We start from the raw sequence: 26,838 nt of genomic DNA, 5'->3' as shown, positions 1-26,838 counted from the left end.
GAGGCGGTTTTGAAAGAACTCGCAACAAACGGAGTTTCACATGTGTTTAAGAAGTGGACGCAATGTTGGGACAAATGCATAGCGTCTCACTGTAGTTACTTCGAAAAAGACCATGTAAATGATGACGATTAAAGGTAATCTGTTTTCTGTATAAATATAGTCTTATAACTTATTGAACAGCCTACGTATTTTACAGCATGTATTTAATAAGGATATTCCTCTGTATTAGTTTTTCCTCTGTATATCCTTTCTGTTTCCTTTTTTGAATATGTTTATGACTATTGCTGTCTTCCATTCTTGTGGGATGTTTCTTTCCCATATTCTGTTTTGGAATTTAATTAATTGTAATTGAAATGGTTTAGAACTGTATTTGTATGTTTTGTTTTTCCATCATTTTGAATCTATTCCATCTTCTCCTGTAGCTTTTCTATTTTTTAGTTTTTCCAATATTTTCTTTAGATCATTTAACTGTGTTGGTTCTTCATTTGTTTCTTGACTTATTACTTGTTTTATTTCAATTTGATTATTATTATTCTTTAGTAGCTGGGTGTAGTGATTGGTCCATTCTTTTGTGGAGGGGGCCTTCTAATTGTAGATTATCCTTTGTTTCTGGAGTCATTTTTTTTATAATTAATATAGCTCTTTAGTTGAGATGTTAAATCTGGAATGAAAGGCTTAATTTGTCCTTAAGCATTTCATTCGGGATTTAACTGGGATGCAAAGTTTCCCAAAAGAAATACTTGTAAATAGTAAAAATCGAAGTTGTAAATATAGTAATAATGGTTCTCTTATGTATTTTGCAATGTATTTATTTTATAAATCATCATCATGCATATCAAGGATTTAGGCCTAACATGGCCTGTTCCGGCCTTAGAAGTCATCGTTGAATCGTTTAAGAGGACGTCCTGGTTTTCTTTTTCCTAATGGCTTGTACTTTAAGGCTTGTTTTGGTAATCTTTCTGTTTTCATTCTTTGAACCTGTTCCATCCATTTATGTTTATATTTTTTAATTTTTTCTGCTACTGGTTCTTGGTTTAATTCTTTCATAATTTCTTCATTTCTTTTGTGATCAAATAGAGTATACTTTGCAGTTTTTCTCATAAACTTCATTTCTGCTGTTATTAATCTTTTTTGTCTTTTTGTTTTATTGTCCAGATTTTGTTTCCATACATTAACCACCTCACCGGCCATTATGGATCAAATACGCATCACCATATGCTTCGTATCCATAATATATTTAAATGTAATATCAATGATATTATAATTTTAATATGCACTTCTCATCCATTATAAACTTGACATCTATAGATATCTTGGCTGGTAGCGTGGTTAAGACTGGTAGGGCTAATGTATTGTGTACTTTTGGTCTGGTTTGCTTTTGAACTATGTTTGGTTTAAATATAGAGTTAATTACACCTGTTATTTTTAAATATTTTGCAATTTTTACTTTAATATCTTTTTCATTTTCTTATGTCATCTTATATCCTAGGTAGTTAAATGAATTCACCTGCTCTAAGATCTTGTTATCTATTACTATTTTAGTTCTTTCTGGATCTTGTCCTTTAAAGGCCATAGTTTTGGATTTTTCTGTTGATATTATCATACCATAATCTGTGGCTATCTTATTTAGATTTAAAATAGCTTTCTGTAAGTTATCTTCTGAATTTGTAATTATTATTTGGTCGTCGGCAAAAAGGAGAGTGTTTAAGTTCACTGTAGGAGAAAGTTTAATTCCTTGATGTAAATTTTTATTCTATTTTATTATTATTTCATTTAAGTAAATATTAAAAAGAGTTGCTGAGAGGGGACATCCCTGTCGGACCCCTTGGTTTATCTCTCTCGTATATAATAGCTCGTGATTTAATCTTATTGGTATTTGATTATTTTCATATACACTTGTGATAGCTTTTAGGATATTATTTGGTATTTTTCTTTCTTTTAATATGTTAAATAATATGTTTTTTTTAACTTTGTCAAATACTTTTTCAAAGTCAATAAATGCAATATGTGTTTCTAAATTGTATTCTCTTCTTTTCTCTATTATTAATTTTAGGCAATTTCAGGTCTATATATAAATACGCAGGAACAAGATTCAAAGAGTCTTTCCTTGAATCTTGTTCCTGCATATTTATATAGTTCTGAACCTAGCTTATCTTCTCCAGGTGATTTTCTGTTTTTTGTTTCTTTTAGGCTGATTTCTAATTCTTCTTTAGTTATTTCCTTTTCATTTTCGTTAATTGTTTCCCAGTTGTCTTTTTTTAAAATATTTGTCTGTCCACAATTCTGTGTAGTAATTTAGAAATTCTTCTAATTTCAATTTGGTGTTTAATTTTATGTTTTCTTTGGTATCTGCATTGAAGTGTTTCAAAATCTTATATACATTGGATCTTATTTTATATAAATCATGTTCTAAATTAGAAACAAATTTGTTCCACAGTTCTCTGTCTTTTTCTGACTTCTCTTTTAGCTGTGGCTCTTATTCTTTTATATTCTATTTCATCTTCTAATCTTTTACTGCTTAACCATCTGTGATAGGCTTCTTTTTGATTATTTCTTTGTTTGTATCATCCCAGATCTTCAGTTTTTTTTCCTTTTATTGAAGTTTTTGGTCTTTCCTAAGCTTTCATTTGCTGCTGTGTTTAGTATCGTTTTTATATTAAGCCATTCTATTTCTATTTCTTCATTTGTTTTATTTTATCTAGATATTGGTTAATTCTTTGTTCAATATAGCCATTGTACATTTGTGTCATTCAATAGTCTAGTTTTATAAACAAATGTTTCAAATTTTCTTTCTGTTCTTGTTACTTTTAGCCATTTAGGTGGTAATCTTAATTTTATTTTAACAAGGAAGTGGTCACTGCTTATTTCATATCCTCTGTGGATTCTAACATCTAGTGTAAATTTTGATGTATTTTCATTTAATATAAAATCATCTAATATTGATTTCCATCCTCTTGCTGCCCAAGTATATTTATGTATGTCTTTATGTTTATAGAAGGAATTCATTATTTTTAGGTTATTATAAACTACAAAGTCAATCAATTTTTTAGCATTTCTGTTTAGAGTATGTTCTCTGTGTATTCGTATATTATTATTAATTTTCGTGTTTCCATTTCTTGCATTTAAGTCTCCTACTAAAATTACGTAATCATTTTTATTTATTTTATTATATATGTTTTGTAGCTGATTATAAAAATCAATATTATCCTGTTCTCTTCCTTCTTCTGGGGCATATAAACAGTTATTGTTAAATAGCCTCTATTCTATTTTTATTCTAGCTTCTATTATTCTTTCATTCCATAATTTATAATGTTTTAACTGTTTTGAAAGGGAATTATGAATCCAAATCATGACTCTTGCTTGTGCTCTTTGGCCTCTGTCAACTCCACTGTATATCACATTAAAATTTTCGGTTCTCATAGTTCCTTTTAATTTCTTTTTTGTTTCAGTGATTACTGCTATTTTAAAATTTCTTTCATTTAATAGTTGGTCTAATTCTATTTCATTATACGCTTTTCCTCTTACATTCCAGTTTGCTATGTGTATTATATTTTGTCGTTTCCATTTTTGTTTTACCTTTTCCATTCCAGGGTCATTTTCCATAGATTCAATCCGATTATCTTTTTCTGTCAGCTTACAAGTAGAATTATGTTCTCCACATCAGGGGGCCTGACAATGGAATAGTTCAGTGGTAGGGCAGCTACCTTAAGGCTTCTGAACTAGTTGAACTAGCCTTCTTTCAAATTTAAACCCATAAGAGGAATAGGGTATATTGAAGGGGGAAAGAGTAGATTTAAGAAGAATTATAGTAAGATTTATAGTGAGGGCATAGTTGTAAGGCCAGAAATGAAAAGACCCCATGGCCCTCAAGTACTCTAATAGCATAGGTCATAAAATAAGAAGAGTTGGCTGATAAGGCCTTATAGGAAATATTAAAGTAAGTGAATCTTCCTCAAAGTAGAAGAGGATAGATCCAGCTAAGGGTCCATGGGAGTGCCACTTCCCTTACAATCAAGATGATTGCCCCTTATGGCCCTGTTGGTCCACGAGTCCTTATTCAGTATATTCTGACAACCACACACACACACACACACACAGGGTGGGCTCCCCTATCCGCCACCCAAGGGATACGCTCTCTAGGGGTTACAGGGTCCCCCTCCCCGAGAGTCTTTACAGGACCATTTATTTTATAAATGGTCCTGTAAATAACAAACAAGAAACAAGATATTGTAAAAGTAATACTGTACCCAGGCAGTAGTGCCCTCACTCATCGAGGGAGGGCACCTACTCTACAACTTCCTGCTCTACCAACTGCAACTACCATCATCGTCTATATCAACGCCATCTACCGTCCACTACCACCACCACCACCACCACTAGATTTTCACCGACAATCACAAACATCCATGCCCACAGCGTGATTTGAACTTGCAGCCTTTTGGCTGGAGAGCGGATAAGCTAACCACTCAGCCAACCAGGCCGGCCAAGTTGTATTTGCCAAATGTATTTGTCAGTACATTTGTTGCCTTAGCATAAAATGTAAGCAGATTATTAAAACAAGACCTGCACTTTATTTCTCCAACATTTTGGCCATCATAAAGAATCTTGTATCAATCAGCCCAGTGCTGTATTCTATTCTTAACCAATTTCTCCAACATTTTGATCACAACTGCAAATATACAGACCAGTCTATAATTGGAAACTTCTGTTCTCAAATATTTCATTCTGTCAGTTGCTTTAGAGAAAGCAACTGACACAATGAAAAAGGAAAAGTTGGTCCTTGTTAGGGATCTAAATAGCAGAGCAAAAAATGATTGTCAGACATACAAAAATATATTGGGAAAATTTGGAGAAAATAGCAAAGCTAATAATAATGGCAAGTACCTGTTGAATTTATGTTCAGGACATGGATTGGTTATTACGAACACCATGTTCCAACATAAAAATGTGCACAAATTCACATGGATAGAAGAGGCAAGGAATAAGGAAAGTCTCATTGACTATGTTATTGTCGATAGTGATGTTTTCTACCTGGTGCAGGACACCAGAGTATACAGAGGATTTGAAATTGGAAGTGATCCTTATTTAGTCTTGAGCAGGATAAAATTGAATTTCATTTTGAAAAGAATAACATGTAAGAAAGTTTTAAAGAGAATAAAAGTTGAGCAGCTCTCAGATGTGAACTGTAGACTAAAATACAGAAAGATTATTGAAGAAAAAATGAAAGAGTTTGCGAACAGAACCAAATTTTGGATATTCCGTGGCAAGCCTTGAAGAAAACACTGATTGATTCAGCAAGAGAGGCGTGTGGAGAGGTTGTCTGCAAGGTTAGAAAAATCAGAACTCCATGGTGGACACAGGAAGTTAAAGAGGCAGTGAAGGAAAAGAAGAAAGCATATCAAAAGTTCCTGGCAAGTAAGTCAGCTTGTGTTCTTAGAGAATACAGAGACAAAAGTCATGGGAGGACTTTGGTAAGAACATAGAAAATAAATATCAAGAAGGTGGCAAGATATTCTGGAGGTTGTTGAAGAAGCTCACAAATGGAGGAAAGAGTGTTGTAAAAGGAATTAGAGATGATGAAGGTGACATGAAAACTGGAGAAAAAGATATCCTTGAAGTATGGAGTAATTACTTTGAAAAATTGCTAAATGAAACAAGCAGTGATAGCACAGCGGTAAAAAAACACTCAACAGGCATACAGTTAGGAATACGTATCCATACTTGGAAGTAGAAAAAGCTATTAAAGGCTTGATATGTGGAAAGGCAGCAGGAGTAGATGATATTCGACCAGAAATGCTGAAGTATGGAGGTATAAAAGTCTTACAGTGGTTGCACTGCATAGTTCAGAAGGCCTGAACAGAGGGACGAATTCCCAATGATTGGAGTAGAGCTCTCATGGTACCCATATGTAAAAAGGGAAATAAAACTGAATGTGAGAATTACAGAGGTATTTCCATACTGAGTGTTCCTGGTGAGATTTATGCAATTATACTTGAGAAACAGTTGAGAAGAATTGTGGAAGAAAAGCTTGGTGAAGAACATGCTTGATTCAGGCCAAATAGAGGCTGTCAGGATTAGATCTTCACTTTACGACAAATAGTTGAGAAATCATGGGAATATAACAAAGATCTGTATTTAAGTTTTGTCTATCTAGAAAAGGCATATGACAATGTGCCAAGAGAGAAGCTATTCAGTATGCTACAGTTATATGGTGTCAATGGGGCATTATATCAAGCAATACTTAGTCTTTATTTGAGGTGTAAATCAGCAGTTAGGATTGAATGAAGTACAGGAAGATGGTTTAATGTTAAATTAGTTGTGAAACAAGGATGTACATTATGCCCTCTGTTATTCATTATCTATATGGATCACATTATGAAGGAAAGTGGTATTAAACCCGATATCAAAATTTGCAATGTTAATCTCAGCTATTTACTTTATTTATGCAGATGATGTTATACTTTTAAATAAATCTAGCATGTCTGCAAGATTAAACTGAATAACTGTTGTAATAAATTTGGTATGAAATTCAACAATAACAAGACAAAGACAGTGAAAATAGGTAGAAACATTGAAAATATCAACTGCATTGTGATTGGAGAACCTGTGGAACAATAAATCATTTCAGCTACTTAGGAAGAAATTTTAGTGAAGATGGTAAATTAAATATGGAAATAGATAACAGAATCAACAAAGCCAGTATGGTAGGAAGTCAACTGAATAAATTTATATGGAATAAGAGAGAAATTAGTCAAAACACTAAATTGGCTGTATACAAGACTGTGTTCAAACCAATTTTAATTTATGGATCTGAAAACTGGGTTAAAAATAAAACACTTGACCAAACACTAGAGACCATAGATATGAGAATACTGAGAAAATTAATGGGGGGAGGGGAGCACGAACAGATGGCATCAATGGCAATATATTAAAAATGAGGATATTAGGAAAGAACTTGACATTGTCAGTATCCAGGAATGCGTTAGCAGAGCTAATCTTAGGTGGATGAGGAAATGGGCAAGGAAAGATTAGCAAAACAAGTGTTCTCTGCCAGGTTGGCAGCAAAACGACCCAGAGGAAGACCAAGATATAGGTGGATTGATATGGTAAAAAGTGTCTTACACGATAGAAATATAAAATCTGATAATGTTGGAGTCTTGACAAGTAAGAGACTGATTTGGAGGAAAATTGTGGATAGGAAGTTAGTAATGATGTAAATTTTTCATGTAGTAATATCATAGCCTGTACACCCCTTGAGGGTAAATGGTAGGGATTTGATGATGTTCTCAAATCATGCTTGTGAAGATGTATTATTTTGCCTTCTTTCCACTCCTTATGAACCTTCTCCACTGCAAGACTCGTTCAATAACTAGGTTAATGGCAATGCTGACTCTTTTGTACATTCGTTAAAAATACATGGTGATATGTTGTCTATTTCCACAGTCTTATTAACATCTAACCCATGCAACACTTCATGCACCTTTTTTCTTTCACCTTTTAATTCTCCTAATCCTTGCCTCCTTTCTACATGTTGCACAGCTTCATTCACACCAGTATGATATATACTAATGAATTGTTCACTAAATAATTTCACTATATCATTTCCTATGATTATTTTGCTACAATAACTATCCACCAGTTTCAATCTGCCATAATTACTTTTTTTTCTTTCTTTCCATGTGTCATAAAAAATGCCCTTGGATTATCTTTGACCTGTCTGGCCTATCTCCTTGTATAAAAACCCATGCAACCATACATTTTAATATTTACTTCTTGTTGTAAACATATATTTATATGGTAATTGATGAAATATAATTGATGAACATGATAAGTAAAGGGGATAAAAATCCCTTATTGTTTTTCAGCCAGTATGCGAAACTTTAAGATCGAAAACTACGATCTAAATGTTTCATGCCGATGAACTGTCGGTGGATCCAAGCATAAGTGACCACTTGGTAGTGCCATACCAAGGCAACTCAATGCAAAGGTGGAGCAAGCTCCCTCACTATTCTTGATATTTTCTCATAATGTAAAAACACACAGCTCCTAGGAGATGTAGTAATGCTTTACATTATGAGGAGAGGTCACTACCCAGACCGGTTTCAACCTTTTTTGAGGTCTCATCAGTGAGTAGCTAGACCTAGATGATATCAAAGTTTAAGTGAAGAGAACTTACATACCTTCGCTATACGAATGCCAGAAGGTGTGCCACTATATTATTACATATTATAACTAAGATGAAAAGCCAAACGGCTATTTTTTCTGGCGAGGTCGATAAGTAAAGGGGATAATCCCCTTTACTTATCAACATTGATAAGTAAATAAGAACATTGATAAGTAAAGGGGATTATCCCCTTTACTTATCAACCTCGTTAGAAAAAATAGCCGTTTGGCTTTTCATCTTAGTTATAATGATGAACATGATATTTTTATCTGGCAGCAAACATATTCAAGTGCTGTTTTAATGGAATATGACATTTTGTATAGTAATGGAAGACAGAAAACAAGTTATTTTTCATTTTAAAATGAATTGACTAATTCATATATATATATATATATATATATATATATATATATATATATATATACAGGGTGTTCGGGATAAATTTGACAGTTTCGTAAGGAAAAAGAAAATCTTCTTTGTATCTATTAAATTTAATGAATTGACAAAAAAACATTACAGGCAGAGTTAATTACAATACTATCAACAAGATTTACTCAAAATAACCACCATTAGCATCGATCACAGCTTCAATTCTGCTTCGGAACCTCGAACAAGCTGATGCTACAGTCTCCCTGGGAAGGGCCGCAAAAACTGTTTTAATTTTATCCATTAACTGGGCTTTTGTATTACTGGAAGTGCGATTGGTGTCTTTTTCAACTGCGCCCCATACAAAATAATCCATGGGGTTAAGGTCTGGGGAGTTTGGAGGCCAAACATTTGGACTGGTGAAGTCGTAGAAATTTTCAGACAACCATTTTTGACTTTTCCCAGAGGTGTGGCAAGGGGCCGAATCCTGCTGCCATACATACGGCCTACCATTGGCTACCCTTGTTATCCAGGGCTTGACTACAGTTAGCAACTCCACGAACAAAGCCCGAATTCCAATGCCAGGGTTCTTCAACACCTGTTCCTGCAGATTTGCGAGGAATTCTGCTGTACGAACGCAATCAGATCGTCTGCTAGGGATCTTTCTTCTTGCTACATCCTCGTAGTCACCATTGCAAGTCTCTAGTTCATGCCTGATTGTTTTTACTGTATTCAGGGAGCATTGGGCCGCAGTCATAATATCCTTATTTTGATGGCGGGCACGAATCATCATGATACAAGTTATTCTCTTCCATGATTCAGGTGGGTTCCAGCTATCCATCCTTTCTGACATCTTGTATATGAATGAAGAAGGGTCCAAACTTTTAATTGAAGAGAAGTGTGTGTTAATACATGTAACTTACGGAAAAATATAATTAATTATAAATATGTCAAATTTATCCCGAACACCCTGTATGTTAAAGATACCAAGTTATTTTAAATATAAACCTGTTTTTTTTTTACTCAATTTCCCAAGTAAGCAAACAGACAAGTCAGTCAAGTTTGCGCCTGCAAGCGTTGCAAGTCTAGCTGACCCTGCACGTAGTGCAAGTCCAAGGTAACTCGTGGTAAAGGTAGCGTAAGCTCTGACACTATTCTTAATATTTACCCTTAATGCAAAGCACATCTCCTGGAGGAAATGTATGATGCTATATATTAAAGGCAAGGGGCCACTACCCAGACCAGTTTTGACCTTTATTGAGGTCTCATCAGTGTGAGCCAGGCTAAGAAATACCAAATTTTAAGTAATACAAAGCTTATAAATATTTTACCAACACAAGTTACCATAAGGTGCTTTGACCTTATTAAATAAAAATCTCAGGATGAGAGATAGATGTAGAAAGTTTTTTACCTTGGGTATAATATATGTTAAAGATACCAAGTTATTTTAAATATAAACCTGGGTTTTTGGTATCTTTAACATATATTAACATATCTCTTTAACATATATTATATCCAAGGTAAAAAACTTTCTACGTATATCTCTCATCCTGAGATTTTTATTTAATAAGGTCAAAGCACCTTATGGTAACTTTTGGTTGGTAAAATATTTATAAGCTCTGTGTTACTTGAAACTTAGTATTTCTTAGCCTGGCTCACACTGATGAGACCTCAATAAAGATCGAAACCGGTCTGGGTAGTGGCCCCTTGCCTTTAATACATAGCATTATACATCTCCTCCAGGAGATGTGCTTTGCATTAAGGGTAAATATTAAGAATAGTGATCAGAGCTAATGCTACCTTTAGCTCTGATCACTATCACTGTCCACGAGTTGCTTTGGACTTGCACTACGTGCAGGGTCAGCTAGACTTGCAACACTTGCAGGCGCAAACTTGACTGACTTGTCTGTTTGCTTACTTGGGAAATGGAGTAAAAAAAAAACCCAGGTTTATATTTAAAATAACTTGGGTATAATATATGTTAAAGATACCAAGGTAAAAAACTTTCTACACATATATATATATATATATCTATATATATATATATCTATATATATATATTTTAAGGAATAAATTTTGAATGATTTAAACTGAGATAAAATATTAAATTTTAATGATAATGATACAACTAGTTGCAGCCTTTTACAGCCTTATTCAGGTATCCAGTAAAGGTAGAACACAATAATAAAAAATTGAAGTTACAAAAAACTGAGAATTACAGGCAAAAAATGGAATACTTTTTGCCTGTAATTCTCTGAATGGAATAATTAACACAAAAACGTATTTTTCAAGTCGTTCTATCCATCTGTGCTATCCAGTCATGTTCTTTTCTCTAATAATCCTCATGACAATCTCAGTTTGCTGGGATAAATCCGAAAACATTTTTCGCTGTAGTGATGAGTTTGAAAGGAAAATTGTGGAGTCCAGGAAAATCCTCCTTAATCCTGAACATTTGAACAGCAATTTGAGTTATAACAACCCTGATAGCCATACGTTCAATACTGGCGCTCATGAGACCTACAAGCACGCATGCAACGAACAATAGCGCGTTAGATAGAACGACTTAGAAAAATACGTTTTTGTGTCAATTATGTATTGCATTTTTTGCCTGTAATTCTCAGTTTTTTGTAACTTCAATTTTTTATTACTGTGTTCTACCTTTAGTGGATACCTGATGAAGGCTGTAAAAGGCTGAAACTAGTTGTTATATTATCATTAAAATTTAATATTTTATCTCGGTTTAAAGTCATTTAAAATTTATTCTTTAAAATGTATCATTACAAGTAGAAGCTCAGGAATACACACACACGCATACACACACACATATATATATATATATATATTTTTTTTTTTAAGTATAGAAATTTCTAGTAACATTTAAAGTTTAAAGATTCCTGATTTCCAATTCTTTCATTCCAGGATATATTTCGAAAATATCCCAATAAATATGAAAGCATCATATCGACTTTATGCGAGAACCTTGATACTTTGGATGAACCAGAAGCTAGGTTGGATATTATCATATACCTGTATTTATTTGATAATTGCTGAAAATTGATTTATGAATATAAAATTTTCACCTGGCAGCAAACATATTAAAGTGTTATTTTGATGGAATATGGCATTTTGTAGCAATGGAAGACAGAAAACAGTAACAGACCAGAATATTTTTGTAAAATATTTTGGTCATTTATATTTTTATATAAAGAGTTTTTATTAATTTATACAGTATGCATGTTATAGTGAATCCCTGGGTACAAAAGAAATAATTTAGCAAAAAAAAAAAAAAATTGATCTTTTCACTACATTCCCATGAAACAAAGGAAATGCAGGAAATAACAAAGAAAACTATGGGATGATACAGAAAATCAGGGGCAATAACAAATAACAGGAATCAAAGCAAAGAAAATGGTGAATTGATGACAGATTACGAAGGATTGACAGAAACCAAACATAAAGAACACAAAATGAAAAAGGTACAAATGCAAACAATAATGGGAGACATAGAAGAGTATGAAATTATAAAATTTAAAATGTAGAATTAATGTTTATATTTCAAAATGTTACATTAGCTTAATGTCACTTAAAATCTTCATGATACACTAAATATGTGCAATCTGTACTATTATGAACAAAAATACCTGACAGCTGGCAGCAGACAAAGGAACATGTCGGAAGTTTTTCCACTTGGTTATACTATAAATTAAAGATGCCAAGAAATTATATTCTTGGTTTAATCCTTTATCCAAGTATAAGCAAACAGTTTTTTTTTTTCAATTTCGTATGAGGCACATGCACATTGTTTTTGCAATAATAAGAAAAAAAACTGAAATTTTGAAATGATTTAGAGTATATTTAGGGTCATGACAGTTAATTTTTAACATCACTCTTGATAAAATTATGTTCTTGGTGAAGGTGGTCATCTTGACAGCAATATCAGTTAGAGCTGCTGTAGCTTTGCCATCTGTCACATTAATTTGGAAGCTGAAATGGTCCAAGGCTGTCCATAACTTTTGAAACCTCTTAACAGAAGTACTTATTGGCTTGTGGAAGGTCCAGTTTAGAGCAGTTCAGATTTCTAAACTATTTCAAGAATATAGTAGCAGTAAGGCAGTACTGTTTGTGGCAGGCAATAGATGGAATTCAAATAAATAGTAAAGGAGACGGTCACATGTGTAGCTTAGTGGAGTCGAGTGCCCTCCTGTGATTAGTCCTTGGACGTATAACATAATAATAAATAAATAATAATAAAAGCAGCTTGAAAATTCAAGAGTAGAGTTGTTAAAACGTGGGTTGTAAATATACACTACGTAGTTCACTTATTATGCTATTTCAGTATACAAACTTTGACACACTGTCGTGACCTATAAACATTTGATAAATTTATTAAAACTTTTACTGAATTTTTTTACTTATTATATAGAACAAAATGGAAGGGGGTCTCATAGAAGAAGCTACACTTCAAAAATAAGGAGCACTCTAGTGGACATCTATGATAAGTCTTCATTTTCCAGGGAGATGCCCAAAGTACTGTTATTATTAAACATGGGAATCTGTGTTCCAAAGACTCGTTCTGGGATGCTCAGACTATTCACACACAATCCCTGTCTCATTTCTACTTGAATGCATTCACCAACAAAACGCTTACAGCAAATTCTGACACCACTTATGGCTCTAACAAATATTAAATATTTACATTTCCACTGTTATTTACACAAACTAGTGAGTGGTCTTTTGTTGAAATGCTAGATAACTACTCGTTTTCCTTAAGTTTGAAACATTTAACATATTTACAAAGCTGTATTATAATACCTAGAGACGATCACATGTTTATTTTCCTTTTCATTGGGTTATGTATGTTAAACCGTGATAAGACTGGAATTCCTAAAATCACAATCTATCACAATTTAACACCATCTCCTCTGTACTGCTAACATCCTTCCCTTGCAATTTCTTATGTAGTGCTGCTTCCTAAACTTATCATGACTACCTCTCCTGCAGTTCCACATTTATTTCTTATTTATGGAAAATTCTGTGTTTTACAACCTCCCAAGTCAACAAGTCAAGGCCCCTAATCACTCTCCCTAGTCAGAAGCAATGCATCCTCTGATGCTACTTATCACATTTATACCACTATTGCGACTTTTACATTGTGAGTCTTTTTCATCATATACTGTTTCAGTTATTTTGGTAAGTGAATACTGTTTACTTCCCACCATGTGATTTCTCCTCCTTTCACTTTGTATACCCATAATGAATCCTACCCCCATCATAATTATGTGGCTGGAACTCTTAATGCTGATTTGCTGATACACATCATCCCCCCCCCTGCCAACTTTTATCAACAATTGATTTATGTTCATGTTGAACTCGCACCAGATTGCCTCAAATTCCCTTCCTTCCTTCCTTCCTTCCACATCTGTCTTTACGGTAACCTCCTACACTTTTTGGGTTGCAGTTCATCCCCTTCCCCTATTATTCTCTCTATCCTCCATGAAAATGCTGTATCTCTCACATTCTTGTCCCTATAGCTGCGTCATCTGCTACCAGCCAATTCTCACAAATGCTGATAATGTTTAGCAAGGTTGCATCATCATCAGTGACAAAACCTCCTCCCTCTTATTCTTGATTCTTCTGGCATTAGTATTTATACATGAACTCAGTATCCCTTTACTTGTATTAACTATCCATTCAGTTTTGTTACCCAAGATACTGGTTTCCACATTTATTGGTCATTTTTACTCATGCACTTGCCTCATGGGTGACTCTCTCTCACTTGTATGCATTCTCCCTAATAGCGCTAGTTTCCTTGACTTTGCACTCCTTCATTCTCAGTAGACAAAACTTTCTTAAGACACCTAATGCCATATCTGCTCAAGTGCAATCTGTCAATCTTTTGCAAGTCCTATCTATCCATCAGTTCAGCCCAAAGATCTACAAATTGCACACGATTCCTTCTGTACAACCTACAACTGACTTTTGCCATCATTGCTCTCCTCAACTCGTCTCTGTAATAGCATTATAGCAGACTCATAATCTTTATCCTCTCATTTATTTATTTATTATTTTTTGTTCTTCCAGTAACTATTTAATGTATTTTTTCATGCTGTACCTTTCACCTTTCAAGACATTAATACTTGCCAAAACAATTAATTCTTTCATTTTATGTCTTTGCATCCTGTCAGCCTCACTGATATCACTAATTTTCACACTAGGGAAACAAGATGTAGTCATCCTTTCAATTAAGTACTCTTCTGATCTTAGAATTGCCATAAAAATTTTTCTCTTTACTCTTGTCTCTACTTTTCATATGTTCCTTTTTCTTACCTTGAACTCCCCCCCCCCCTTCTCATGTCTATCACGTCCCTGAATTTTCTGCAATTATTTGTGCATGTGCTTTGCCGACTGAAACCATGTAAGCATGCTATTTTTTTCATAATATTCTTTTCATCTCCTGACCTTCCATCACTGAGCTTTCAGCAATGATCTTGATAATACATTTTTCCACCTTTTGTTGGCATAATAATAATAATGTTATTATTATTATTATAAAATATATAAAACATAAATAATTAATGCATAGAATAAATACAATGCATGAGATATTGCATATCAGGTTTGTTCCCATGGTTTTCCTTTTTTTTTTTGCATACATATAACAGCTTATTAACTTATTAGCTTTTTGTAACAGGAATAGTTGGGGAAATTCCTTTATTCCCACTATATTTTCCAACTTCATCAAATTGGGTATGATGAAATTGGAAATAGTAATTGCTCTTGCTTGCATGAGCAGTCGCAAGGCACACTTCCTTTCAGACATCTATGTTGCTGTGTGCTATGGAAAAGGTCACCACTCAGATTAATTTTGACCTTTATTCAGGTCTCATCAGTGAAAACCAGATCCAGAGTTCAATTAATGCCAAAGTCATTATGGGATACTAAGGCAATTGACATGAAGTCAGCAGTCACTATATTCAAGTATCCATTGTGAAGATTCTTCATTTGCAAACATTTATTTGTTTACATTTGGATAAAGAATTAAAAAGAAAAATAATTTTTTGTAGGGAATAACCGGGTTTTTCAGATGCCAGATTTCAAAACATTTGAAAATGTAAATTAAAAAAAAACAAAAAAAACAAAAATTACTATATATATATATATATATATATATATATATATATATATTATTATTATTATTATTATTATTATTACGGGCAGCTCCAAGGAGTCCTTAGACTCATCGAGGGAGGCCCAACATCATATCAAGAACAACTATTCAACATTCACACAGTATCTATCATACTTCACCTTGAACTCATTTACAGTCATGGCACAACAGACTCTGGCAGCTTATTTCACTCATTTACCACTCTCCAAGTAAAAAACCTAGCTCTAACACCCTTGCTAACCACACTTTTACCAAGTTTCCATAGATGGCCCCTAGTCCTCCCACTACCAGTCCTATTCTGAAAAATATTTTCTGAATTAATCTTATAGAAACCCTTCAGTAATTTGAATGTCTCAATCATACGCCCCTTTTCCGCCTATCAACCAATTTCTTCAGCCCACAAATCTTCAACCTGTTCTCATAAGGTTCATTCCATAGTCTTGCTATCATCTTGGTCACTTGTCTCTGGATCCTCTCCACCTCCTCCCTATCAAGTAGAAACCCTGGTGCCCATATCTGGGCACAGTAGTCTAGATGGCGTCTTATCAAGGCTCGATACAGAGGAACAATAACCTGTCTCTGCTCGTTAAAGTGTTTTTCAGCAACCAAGTGATTTGATGAGCTGATTTTGCCACTTTGCGATGTGTTCCCTAAACTTGAACTCCCTATCCACCAACACTCCCAAATCCCTGGCCTCGTCAATCTACTGGAGTACAGTTCCACCAATGTGATACACTGCTGCTAATCTTTTCACCCCAAAATGCAAAACCTTACATTTTTCCACATTAAATTGACATCCATTCTCCTTAGCCCAGTCCTCCAAACTATCCAAATCATCCTGCAAAATTTTGACATCCTGAGCATTCACTATTGCTCTACCTAACTTTGCATCATCTGCAAACAGATGCACAGTTCCTCTCAGATCCTTTCCTATATCGTTAATGAACAAATTAAACAGTAGTGGTCCAAGAACAGAACCCTGTGGCACACCACTAGTTACAAGCCGTTTTTTGGACTCTACTCCTGAATGAACCACTCTCTGATATCTCTCCATCAACCACCCTCCTATCCATCTCACCAACCCTATATCCATTTTCGTATGCTGCAATTTACTGATTAGAATTCCATGTGGTATCCTATCAAAGGCTTTAGCAAGGTCCAGTAGAATCACTGTAAACCCGTTACCCTTATCCAGTTCAGCCGTCACTGTGTTATAGAATGTGAGCAAGTTACTGAGGCATGATCTACCCTTCACAAAACCATTCTGTTCCCCCATACAGTATCCCATTTTCATCTATCCAATCTTGTATTTTCCTCTTGACTATTTTCTCCAAGATCTTGGCAACAATTCCTGATATGCTGATTGGTTGGTAATTTTCAACAGCAGTCTTGGAACCTCCTTTATGCAGTGGAACTATTTTCCCCTCTTTCCACCCCCTTACGACTAACCCAGACCCGAGACTCAAACAAAATGGTCAAGGGCACAGACAATTCTTTAGCTGCTTCTCGTATGACACAAGCTGGTATACCATCCAATCCTGCAGATGAATTGACATTGAGGTTTTGTAATAGACTATTCACCTCCACTTCATTCACCACAATTCCCGTATAAGCTGTTGGTTCTTCCATGTCTGCAATGTCACCACCTAGATGATGTACTCTTGCAAAGTGCTCACTCAGTAATTCTACTATATCAACTGATTCGGTTACCTCCCTACCATCGGCATTCTTTAGAATCGCTCTGTCTGCCATATACATTTTTTCTTTTACTTGCAACATATCGAAAAAACTGTTTGGGATTCTATTTATCCTACATGGCTAATGTTCTTTCATAATCCGCTTTTGCCTTTCTTACCATACTTGTTACCCTTCTGGCCTGGGCTTTATACCATTCATGTGCCTGCAGGTCACCTTTCTTCTTAAATTCCCTCCACAGTTGTTTCTTTTTTTGCAGCTCAAGCTTAATGGTGTTATTCATCCATATAATCCCTACTTGATTTATTATTCGGACTCTAGTTATACAGTCAGCTATTGCCTCCTGCAAACACTTCTTAATTCTCGTGGAAAGGCTTAGACGTTGGTTATATCTTTTTACTAAATAGCTTAAGGAAATTACAATAAACTAGGAAATACATTAAAATAAATTTTAATACACTTCCAATATTTCAGCAATGTCACATCCATTTTTACAGGAACTTAAAAATAAGACACATGCACTTAAGCACAACAAATAGTAAATGAGGACGAAGCAGGAAGCTATTCTTTCTTCTAAAAGTCCTGTTGGTGCCCCCTAGCAGGCAGTGTTGGTATTCTTGGGCGATTGGGCTCAAGATTTTCTGATGTAGGTTTCCCAAATTTGGGGCAGTCTCATGCAACCAAATTTGTTGAGGTTTGGATTGTTTCTTAGGGTGAGGTTGATTCCATGAAAAACTTTTCGTATTTCAATTTACTGTGGTGTATTATCGTGGCTTTCTTCCACAGTATTCTATAGCGGGTATCCAGCACATGGTCTGCAAGACCAGAGTGGCTGTATTTGTGAAATCGGATGTAGTCCTTGTGTTCTGAAACTCTGATATTAGCTCTCCTGACTGTTTGGCAAAGTAGGACAGCTTACAGCTGCAAGGGACCTGGTATACAACAGGTAGGTCTAGGTGGGGAGGTTAGTCTTTAATAGAGCAAATAAGGGATGCCAATTTTTTATAAGGTCTGTAACAAGAAGTTAAGTCGTTTTTTTAGGATTTTTGTAATTTTTTTCCGAGGTGCCTCGGATATAGGGTATGGTGATGGATTTAGAGTAATCTTTGTTGTGAGGGGGGAGGGGGTTGTGGTTTATTGGTTTCAATATTTTTTGGATCAACAGAAAAATCTTTTTTATCAACAGAAAAATAAACTATGGCCTTTAAAGGACAAGATCCAGCAAGAACTAAAATAGTAATAGATAACAAGATCTTAGAACAGGTGAATTCATTTAATTACCTGGGATGTATAATCACATATGAAAATGAAAAAGATATAAACGTAAAATTTGCAAAATATTTAAAAATAACAGGTGTAATTAACTCTATATTTAAACCAAACCTAGTTCAAAAACAAACCAGACTAAAAGTATACAATACATTAGTCCTACCAGTCTTAATGTATGGAAGCAAAATCTGGACAATAAAACAAAAAGACAAAGATTAACAACTGCAGAAATGAAGGTTATGAGAAAAACTGCAAAGTATTCCCTATTTGATCACAAAAGAAATGAAGAAATCATGAAAGAATTAAACCAAGAACCAGTAATAGAAAAAATTAAAAAATATAAACATAAATGGAATGAACACGTTCAAAGAATGAAAACAGAAAGATTACCAAAACAAGCCTTAAAGTACAAGCCATTTGGAAAAAGAAAACCAGGACGTCCTCTTAAACGATTCAACGATGACTTCTATGGCCGGAATAGGCCATGCTAGGCCTAAATCCTTGATATGCATGATGATGATGATGAATATTTTTTGGATTTTTTTGGGGAGGTAGCCATTGGCTAAGAAAGTGGTGAGATTGTGGTTTAGTTCTGTGGTTAGGGCATTGTCATTGGAACAGATAAGTTTAGCCCTGTTGTGTAGTGTCTTAATGACTCCATATTGTTGTGAGGGGAGGGGGGATTGTTGGTGAATGTATCTGCCTGTATGAGTGGATTTTCTATAAACTGAGAAAGCCAAGGTTCCATCAGGCTGGTGGGTGACTAGTGTATCTAAGAAAGGAAGGCAGTTGTTTTTTTCTTCTTCCAGGGTCAACTTGATTCTGGGATGTTGGTTGTTTAAGTGTGTTAGGAAGGAGAGGAGTGCATCGTAGCTATGTGGCCAAATAGCGAACACATCATCAACATAGCGAAGCCATACGGTTGGTTTTTGTGGGGCAGAGTTTAAGGCTTTGTCTTCAAAAGTCTCCATATAAAAGTTGGCCAAGGGAGAAACCATGGCTGTCCCCTCTATTTGTTTGTAGAATTCTCCTTGCCAAACAAAATAGCCTGAGTTCATTGTGAACTGAAATAGGGCTCTGATATCGGGAGGAAATTTATCTTGGATTAGTTCTAAGGATTCTCTGAATGGGACATTTGTGCATAGGGAGGAGACATCAAAACCGACCATTTCATCAGTGTGTTTGAGTGTAAGGTTTTTCTATGCTGGCTTTGAAGTGGGCTGAGTTTTTTTATGTGTGAAGGTGTGTTGCCAGTATAGTGTGTGAGGGCTTTAGCCAAATGTTTAGCTACTTTGTATGTGGGGGAATCAATGCTATCCACTATGGGACGTAATGGCACATTTTCTTTCTGTTTTTGGCAGTCCATATATACGGGGGGAGGGGGTATGGAGTTAAAGGGTTTTTATTTGTTAGTGACTTCTACAGGCCAAGATGTGACCTTCTTAAAGAGCCTGTGGAGTTTTCTAATTTGTGAGTTGGTGGGATTGTACTCGATAGGGAGGTAAGTAGCCCGATCTAACAATAGAGCATTCAGCTTACCTGTGTAATCCTTTTGGTTAAGTAATACAGTGGCGTTACCTTTATCCGCTTTGGTGAATATTATTTCCTTGTTTTTCTTTAATTCTTGCAGAGATTTAATTTCCATATTAGGCATGTTGGTCTTTGGTTGTTTTGCTTTGGTCAGAACACAAGCCACATCCAGTCTACTGTTGTTGGCAACGTGGTTTGGAAGGTGTCGTATCCTGCGTTCAATTCATATCATAATATCTTCAGCAGGTATTCTTCTGGGTGCAATGGCGAAGTTGTGGCCACGTGAGAGAGCGTCGAGTGCTTCAGGTTTCACACTAACTGACGAAAGGTTGACTACCATTTCCATAGGAAGTTGTGGTTTCGGGTTCGAGTTCTTTTTTAAATTTTCAAATTTTTTGATGTGTCGATCTCGTACTCTTTTAAATTCTTTCTCTGCAGCAGTGCACGAGATGTCATATAAAATAGACCAAATTTTGTGGCTTAAGGTGCTTGAAAGGTCATCTTCGAGTGCCTGGATAGCTAAGTTAGCATCATTCAGGAAATGGCGAGTAGTAGCGATTTGTTCCCTGAGCAAAGCTTGGCTGGCATGGTTATAAATACGAAGAGCCTTTTGCGAAGAGAAATGGTGCTTAAATTTGACACAGTTTGGGATTACCTGGTTATCCCGGCAGCATTTTAGGAAGGCGAGACGATATAGTTGACTTGATAGCTTTAACTTCTTTTTACCGTAATGGCAGGCCTTACGTGCGATGGCATCTCTGTGGATTATCGTAATTCTTGTGGAAAGGCTTAGACATTGGTTATACATTTTTACTAAATAGCTTAAGGAAATTACAACATATACTAGGATATACATTAAAATAAATTTTAATACACTTCCAATATTTCGGCAACGTCACGTTGCCATTTTCATAGGAACTTAAAAAAAAAAACCCTGCATGCAAGCACAACAAACAGTAAATGAGGATGAAACAGGAAGCTATTCTTTCTCCTAAAAGTCCTGATGGTATCCCCTAGCAGGCAATGTTGGTATTCTTGTGCGATTGGGCTGAAGATCTTTTGATGTAGGTTTCCCAAATTTGGGGCAGTCTCATGCAACCAAATTTGTTGAGGTTTGGATCATTTCTAAGGGGGCTGAGGCTGATTCCATGAAAAGCCTTTCATATTTGAATTTACTGCGGTGTATTATCGTGGCTTTCTTCCACCATATTCTATAGCTGGTATCCAGAGTATGCTCTGCAAGACCAGAGAACAGGCAGGACAGCTAATATCAGAATTTCAGAACGCAAGGACTACATCCAGTTTCACCAATACAGCCACTCTGATATTAAAGCAATTGATATAACCAGAAGAAAGTACATATCTTAGAACTCTTTAACCCTCATGTTTCATCAAATTGTAGTAATTTATTTTAGGTGATTAAATTCTTTGAAGAAAAATTATGGTTTCAAAAATATCACTTTTGTAGGTGTTTATCAGAACCCCCCCCCTTGTGTGTGTGTGTGTGTGTGTGTGTGTGTGTGTGTGTGTGTGTGTGTGTGTGTGTGTTATCAAATATAATGTTATATATAACATGCTGTCAGTTCTCTGGTATTTCTAATTATGACGTTAAATTAGGGCTTCGATGATCTGGATTATAGGAGAATATGCTGAAAGAATTGATAATGCAGATGAGCTTCTGGAAAGTTTTCTGGAAGGATTTCATGATGAAAACACTCAGGTAATTCATTATTGTTTAAAATTTATTTAAGTTTAATATCTACAAATTTATTCATTATTATTTTGAAAGCAAAAACTTTTCTAAATGGTATCATATTTTTTGATTCTTTTGTAAAAAAAACAGTCATAATTTAAAATTATGAATATTTTTGCAAATTGTTTATGTTAGTACATTATTAGTTTTTGTTTCATAATATGTATTGTCGGCACTTGTGATGTGCACTTTATTGATGTTATTTTGTCAAAATGAAATGTGAAGCATTTAAAAAAATTATGTACTTACTGGATTTGGATAGTGTTACTTTCAGAGATTTTATTGTGGTTTAAAATTATTAAGTGCCGTGTTTTGTAAAGACATTCTCATAATGCTAATGGAGATGACATGTCAGCCATTATACATAACTTCTTGCTTGCCACTTTCATGGAGCACGCACGCATGCTCGCCAAGGAGTTTGATGGGATTGACAGCTGACAGAGAGAGAGAGAGTGTTAAGTATTGAGTTAACGGAAACAACAAGACAGTGTTCGGTATCGAAGTAAGAGGAAAAACGAGAGAGGTAATGGAAGTTTAAGAGTGCAGGCCAGCAAAATTTTGTTCTTAGGAAATTAAGTTTTTATGTGACGGTCGGGGGCATATTAATAGAAGATTCCAAAAAAGGAATAGTAGAATTGTGAGCCTTTAAAGTGGAGGAGTAAAGACTAAATAAAAGAAAATATTGCGATTGACGTTCTATTATAGGAATGTTTGAGGAAATGCTGATTGAAAATTTCATTTTAAGGATGCCGGATTTATCTGTTATTTCTACTGGAAAAGGAGACAGAATTTAGCAACTTAGATAAAGCAGTAGAAGAAACTTTTTTTTTTTTTGCTGGTACAAAAAATTAACAAAATTGAACTGCATGAGGTAAGAGTACTTATACTTCAGTGAATTCAGAATATCCTACTTCAGAGCCAGGAGGAATAATGTGTGCTGTATAAGGATGATAAGAAAGGATTCTATGGAAAAAGAAGAGAATCTTATATCTTCAGAAAAAGGCCTTTACAAAGAAACTGACTATGAACATTTTGTTATTGCGTAAACAAGGTGTTTAGTCTAGTAAACATGATTAGGTATATGTTAAACAAACCAGTAATAGAATGGGTGATCTCTAAAGTGTAAGTTTATTTTAAAAGGCCTTGGATCCAGTTAGTTGTGTAATTTTAATTGAAGTGTATATATATTGTTTTTGTTTTATTAAATGTGTATATTTTGTATTTGGTCTAGAGTCAGTGATTTTTCAGATTCTGAAAGAAACAGTAAAAGTCATTGCACCAATCGGAATTGAACCCTTGTGCATATAAATAAAAACACTCGGAAATTAGAAATAATCATTATAGAGAAAATCTCATAACAAATGGCTACAGAGATCTAAAATCTAATTATGACAAAATGGTGCAGTCAGCAGGATAGATAATTATCAAAATAATTAAATAATTAAAATCAAAAATCTAATTATAACACTTTCATTTCATTTTTCTTGAATCTGAAATTTATAAAAAAATAACATTTTTTCCAAATATGTACAAATGTAAGTGAAATAGAGAATTAAAATGCATTGCATTTTTTTTTTGTTTTTTCAGTATATGAAATTTCTTGTACATGTTTATATCTCTTGCTGCTTAAGTTTTTAAGTGTTTTACTTTGAATTTTTTATAATTGTTTCTTAAACATGGTCTGTTCGAGCCATTAAAATAGATGAAGTGGTATTGTCCAATATCTAATTGATAACTCACTATTTCATTGCATTCGGCACTCATGTTTGGGAGGAGGAGAAGTAACATCTTGAACACAAGATGATTTTAAGTTTGGAAGATATATCTTCCAAGCTTAAAATCCTCCTGACACAAATATAGCACATCTATAGATGTGCTATATTTGTGTCAAAAAATGTATTCAGCACAAAAAGATGAATGTAATCTTATGTGGGGGTCTGGGTATTATTAAAGATAAGGGAAGTGATTTTTTTGAGAAAGAAGACAGAACTGTCATTTAATTGCACTGAGTTTTCCCTATAAGCATTGTAGCATGACAGAAGAAGAAGGAATCATTTTTAAGAAGAGATAGGACTCTGTTGCGATTGCATTGAAGTTGATTAGGTTGTACTTAGATTGCATTGAAGAATAGCATGAAGATCAGTGTTGTTGAACATTTTGGGTTTCGATTATCTTTCTCCAAACTATAAGATAATCCACAATCAAACCTTTATAATGGCTGACTTATACCTCTGAAGAAGTTGGCTGTTAATGGCCATACGCTGTTACTTGAGAGGGAAGTTTCGTCAAATGAGGAGAAAGAAGAATTTAATATGTGAGGGTAGTCTGAAAAGTTCTGCCTAGACCATAGATGGGAACTATCGGGACGATTTTTTTTTTTTTTTTTTTCTAAGTTGGTACATCTGTTATAAGCATCCATGTGAAATTGCAAGTCATTCTATCAAGTAGTTTTGTTTTATACAGCTGTCTGAAGCAAATGTGCTGTCTGTATCCCTTGAAATGGATAAAATTGAGTATTGTGCAGTTATAAAATTCATTGTAAAAGAAGGTTTAATGCAAAAAGAAATTAATTCTAAGTTCAAAAAAGTATATGAGCACTCTTTTCCTTTGTTTTCGACAATTAAGAAATGGGTTGCCGAGTTTAAACGTGGCAGTACCAGCCTTGAAGATGATCCACCTGAAGGACTTCCAACACCAGAAATCATTGATCAAGTGCACAATATGGTATTGGATGACTGGTGAGTCAGTGTGTGAAATTGCCGAGACTACAGGCATTTCAAAAGAATGTGCAGAATATATTTTGCATGAAGAATTGCAAATGAAAAAGCTTTGTGCAAGATTGGTGCCACATTGCTCACAGCAGATCAAAAATCTATTCACATGAAAATCTCTGAATGCTTGGAGTATTTTAACAAGAATAAAACTGATTTTGTATGTTGATTTATTACTATGGATGAGACTTGAACCATTATACACTAGAATCCAAACAGTGGACAGAAGCCGGTAGCTCAGCGCGAAAGAAGACAAAGTTGATTCCATAAGCAGGAAAGGTCATGGCATCAGTGTTTTGGGATGCTGAAGGCATTTTGTTTATTAATTATCTTGAAAAGGGTAAAACAATAACTGGAGAATATTATTCCAATCTTTTAACCAGACTAGACAAAAAAATTCTTCTAGTCTGGATAGCAGAAGGAAAAAATCATCTTTCATCAGGACAATGCACCTGCCTACAAAGGTATTTTGGCAATGGGAAAATTAAGGGATCTGAATTGTTGGAACATCCACCCTATTTCCCAGATTTGGCTCCCTTGACTTCTATCTCTTCCCAAAACTAAAACTCTTCCTCGCTGGTCACCTTTTTTCTTTGAATCAAGAATTGCAGCTGTAGAGGGATATTTTGCAGATCTTACTGCAAACCACTACAGGGACAGGATAATGGTGCTGGAGCATCGCTGGAAAAATGTATTCCAGCGATGGTATTAGTCTTAAGGGAGATTATGTTGAAAAATATAAATTTTGAAATTATAAATTCGTTTTTTCAATATTAGGCTGAGAACTTTTCAGACCACTCTCTTACTGTCATCAGGAAATCTGGAAGCAGGATTTGAGGTGCTGATGAATAAGAGAAAGAAGGCAAGTGAAAGAATAGCCCTAGAAGAAACTCCTCTGTTGGAAAGATGGTCTGATCAGAGAAAACCACCCATCACGAAACACATTGAGTAGCCAAAGGAAGTTGGTCATCTGGTTTTAAAGGCTGGCAGTCGATTCTAAGGTGATGTTTGGCTGAGGAGGTCTCTATCAGATCTGATTAAAATGTCAAGATTAATTGCATTAGTTTATGCAAACTTCTCCATGACACTTATCCAGATGGTAGGGGGAGTGATGTTGACAATGGAATCTGTAGAATTGTGTCAGATTCCATATTGCTAGCTTTCAGAGATGAAGTTGATTGTTAATGACCTTATGGTATTACTTCAAGATAAAATCAGGATGGGATTTTGTGTTGATGGTAGATTTTTTTATCTGCCCTTATTGCAAATTGGCTGCATATAGGCTTTCATGCTATGGGGTAGACAGATAGTTCCAGTGGTGTAGCTAGAGCTTTTGCTGCCCAGGGCAGTCCCTAAGTTTGCTTCCCTCTCAGTACACACCAAAAATACTACAAAAAAGTCAAAACGACGTATACGGAAATAAATTAAAACTATATTTATTTTTGAAGTAAAACTTTAATTTCAACATTCTAAATTGTTATTTTTCTTGCTTTTCTGTTAGCGAAATCGACGATGACATTGTCGAAGTCTGTTTCATAGTAATGTAAGTAATTCTTAATCAATTTTATTTAGAAAAATTCCTCTCACAACTAGCAACACTCACAGCAATTGTGAGGAAAATTCGCTGTGGTATTACAATAGTTGGAACCGAGTTCTCTTTTCTTTTAGTGTTACACGGTGATCAGCATTCATTTTTGAAATTATAGATTCTACAACCGTGTTAAAATAACTTTTTTTATTATCCCGACGTTTCGATCTTCATATCAAGATCATCATCTGGAGCATACATAAATATACAAGACAAGCTGCGTTACATTTCAAAACGTAAGCTAGAGAAACAATGATTTGATCACATGTTACTCACTGGCATGACCTCTAGTGGAAAAAAAAAAAAAAAAAATTAATCTTTCCTTCACTGTTTACCAGAAACCGACACATACTGGCCAATATATACATATAAACTCCTACCACCACCCAACACAAAAACTAGGTGTCATCAATACCCTAAAAACAGGTGCTCTGAAGATCTGCTCCATTGAACAAGCACTGAAAAACGAATTTAAAGTGATCAGTAATACTTTTCAAAAAAATGGATACAGCCAAAACACTATTAACAAAATTC

The 26,838-nt window shown here is 34.7% G+C and overlaps 1 protein-coding gene across 1 annotated transcript in view; it reads left to right on the top strand.

Moving 5' to 3' along the window:
- LOC150093572 (AP-1 complex subunit beta-1-like) overlaps positions 1 to 26,838 on the top strand; it is a 287,854-nt gene that overhangs the window by 185,820 nt on the left and 75,196 nt on the right. Inside the window, exons 11-12 of the mRNA XM_090413097.1 lie at positions 11,450 to 11,538; positions 21,810 to 21,912. Of these exons, the coding sequence (XP_090269223.1) occupies positions 11,450 to 11,538; positions 21,810 to 21,912 (192 nt within the window). The remainder of the gene's footprint in view (positions 1 to 11,449; positions 11,539 to 21,809; positions 21,913 to 26,838) is intronic.

This window comes from Typopeltis vanoorti, chromosome 23 (assembly GCF_054136105.1).
Source record: "Typopeltis vanoorti isolate ZY-2024b chromosome 23, IOZ_Tvanoo_1.0, whole genome shotgun sequence".
NCBI classification, from domain to species: Eukaryota; Metazoa; Arthropoda; class Arachnida; order Uropygi; family Thelyphonidae; genus Typopeltis; species Typopeltis vanoorti.
Note: the sequence above shows the minus strand (reverse complement) of the source record. Positions and strands in the feature narration are given on the sequence as shown.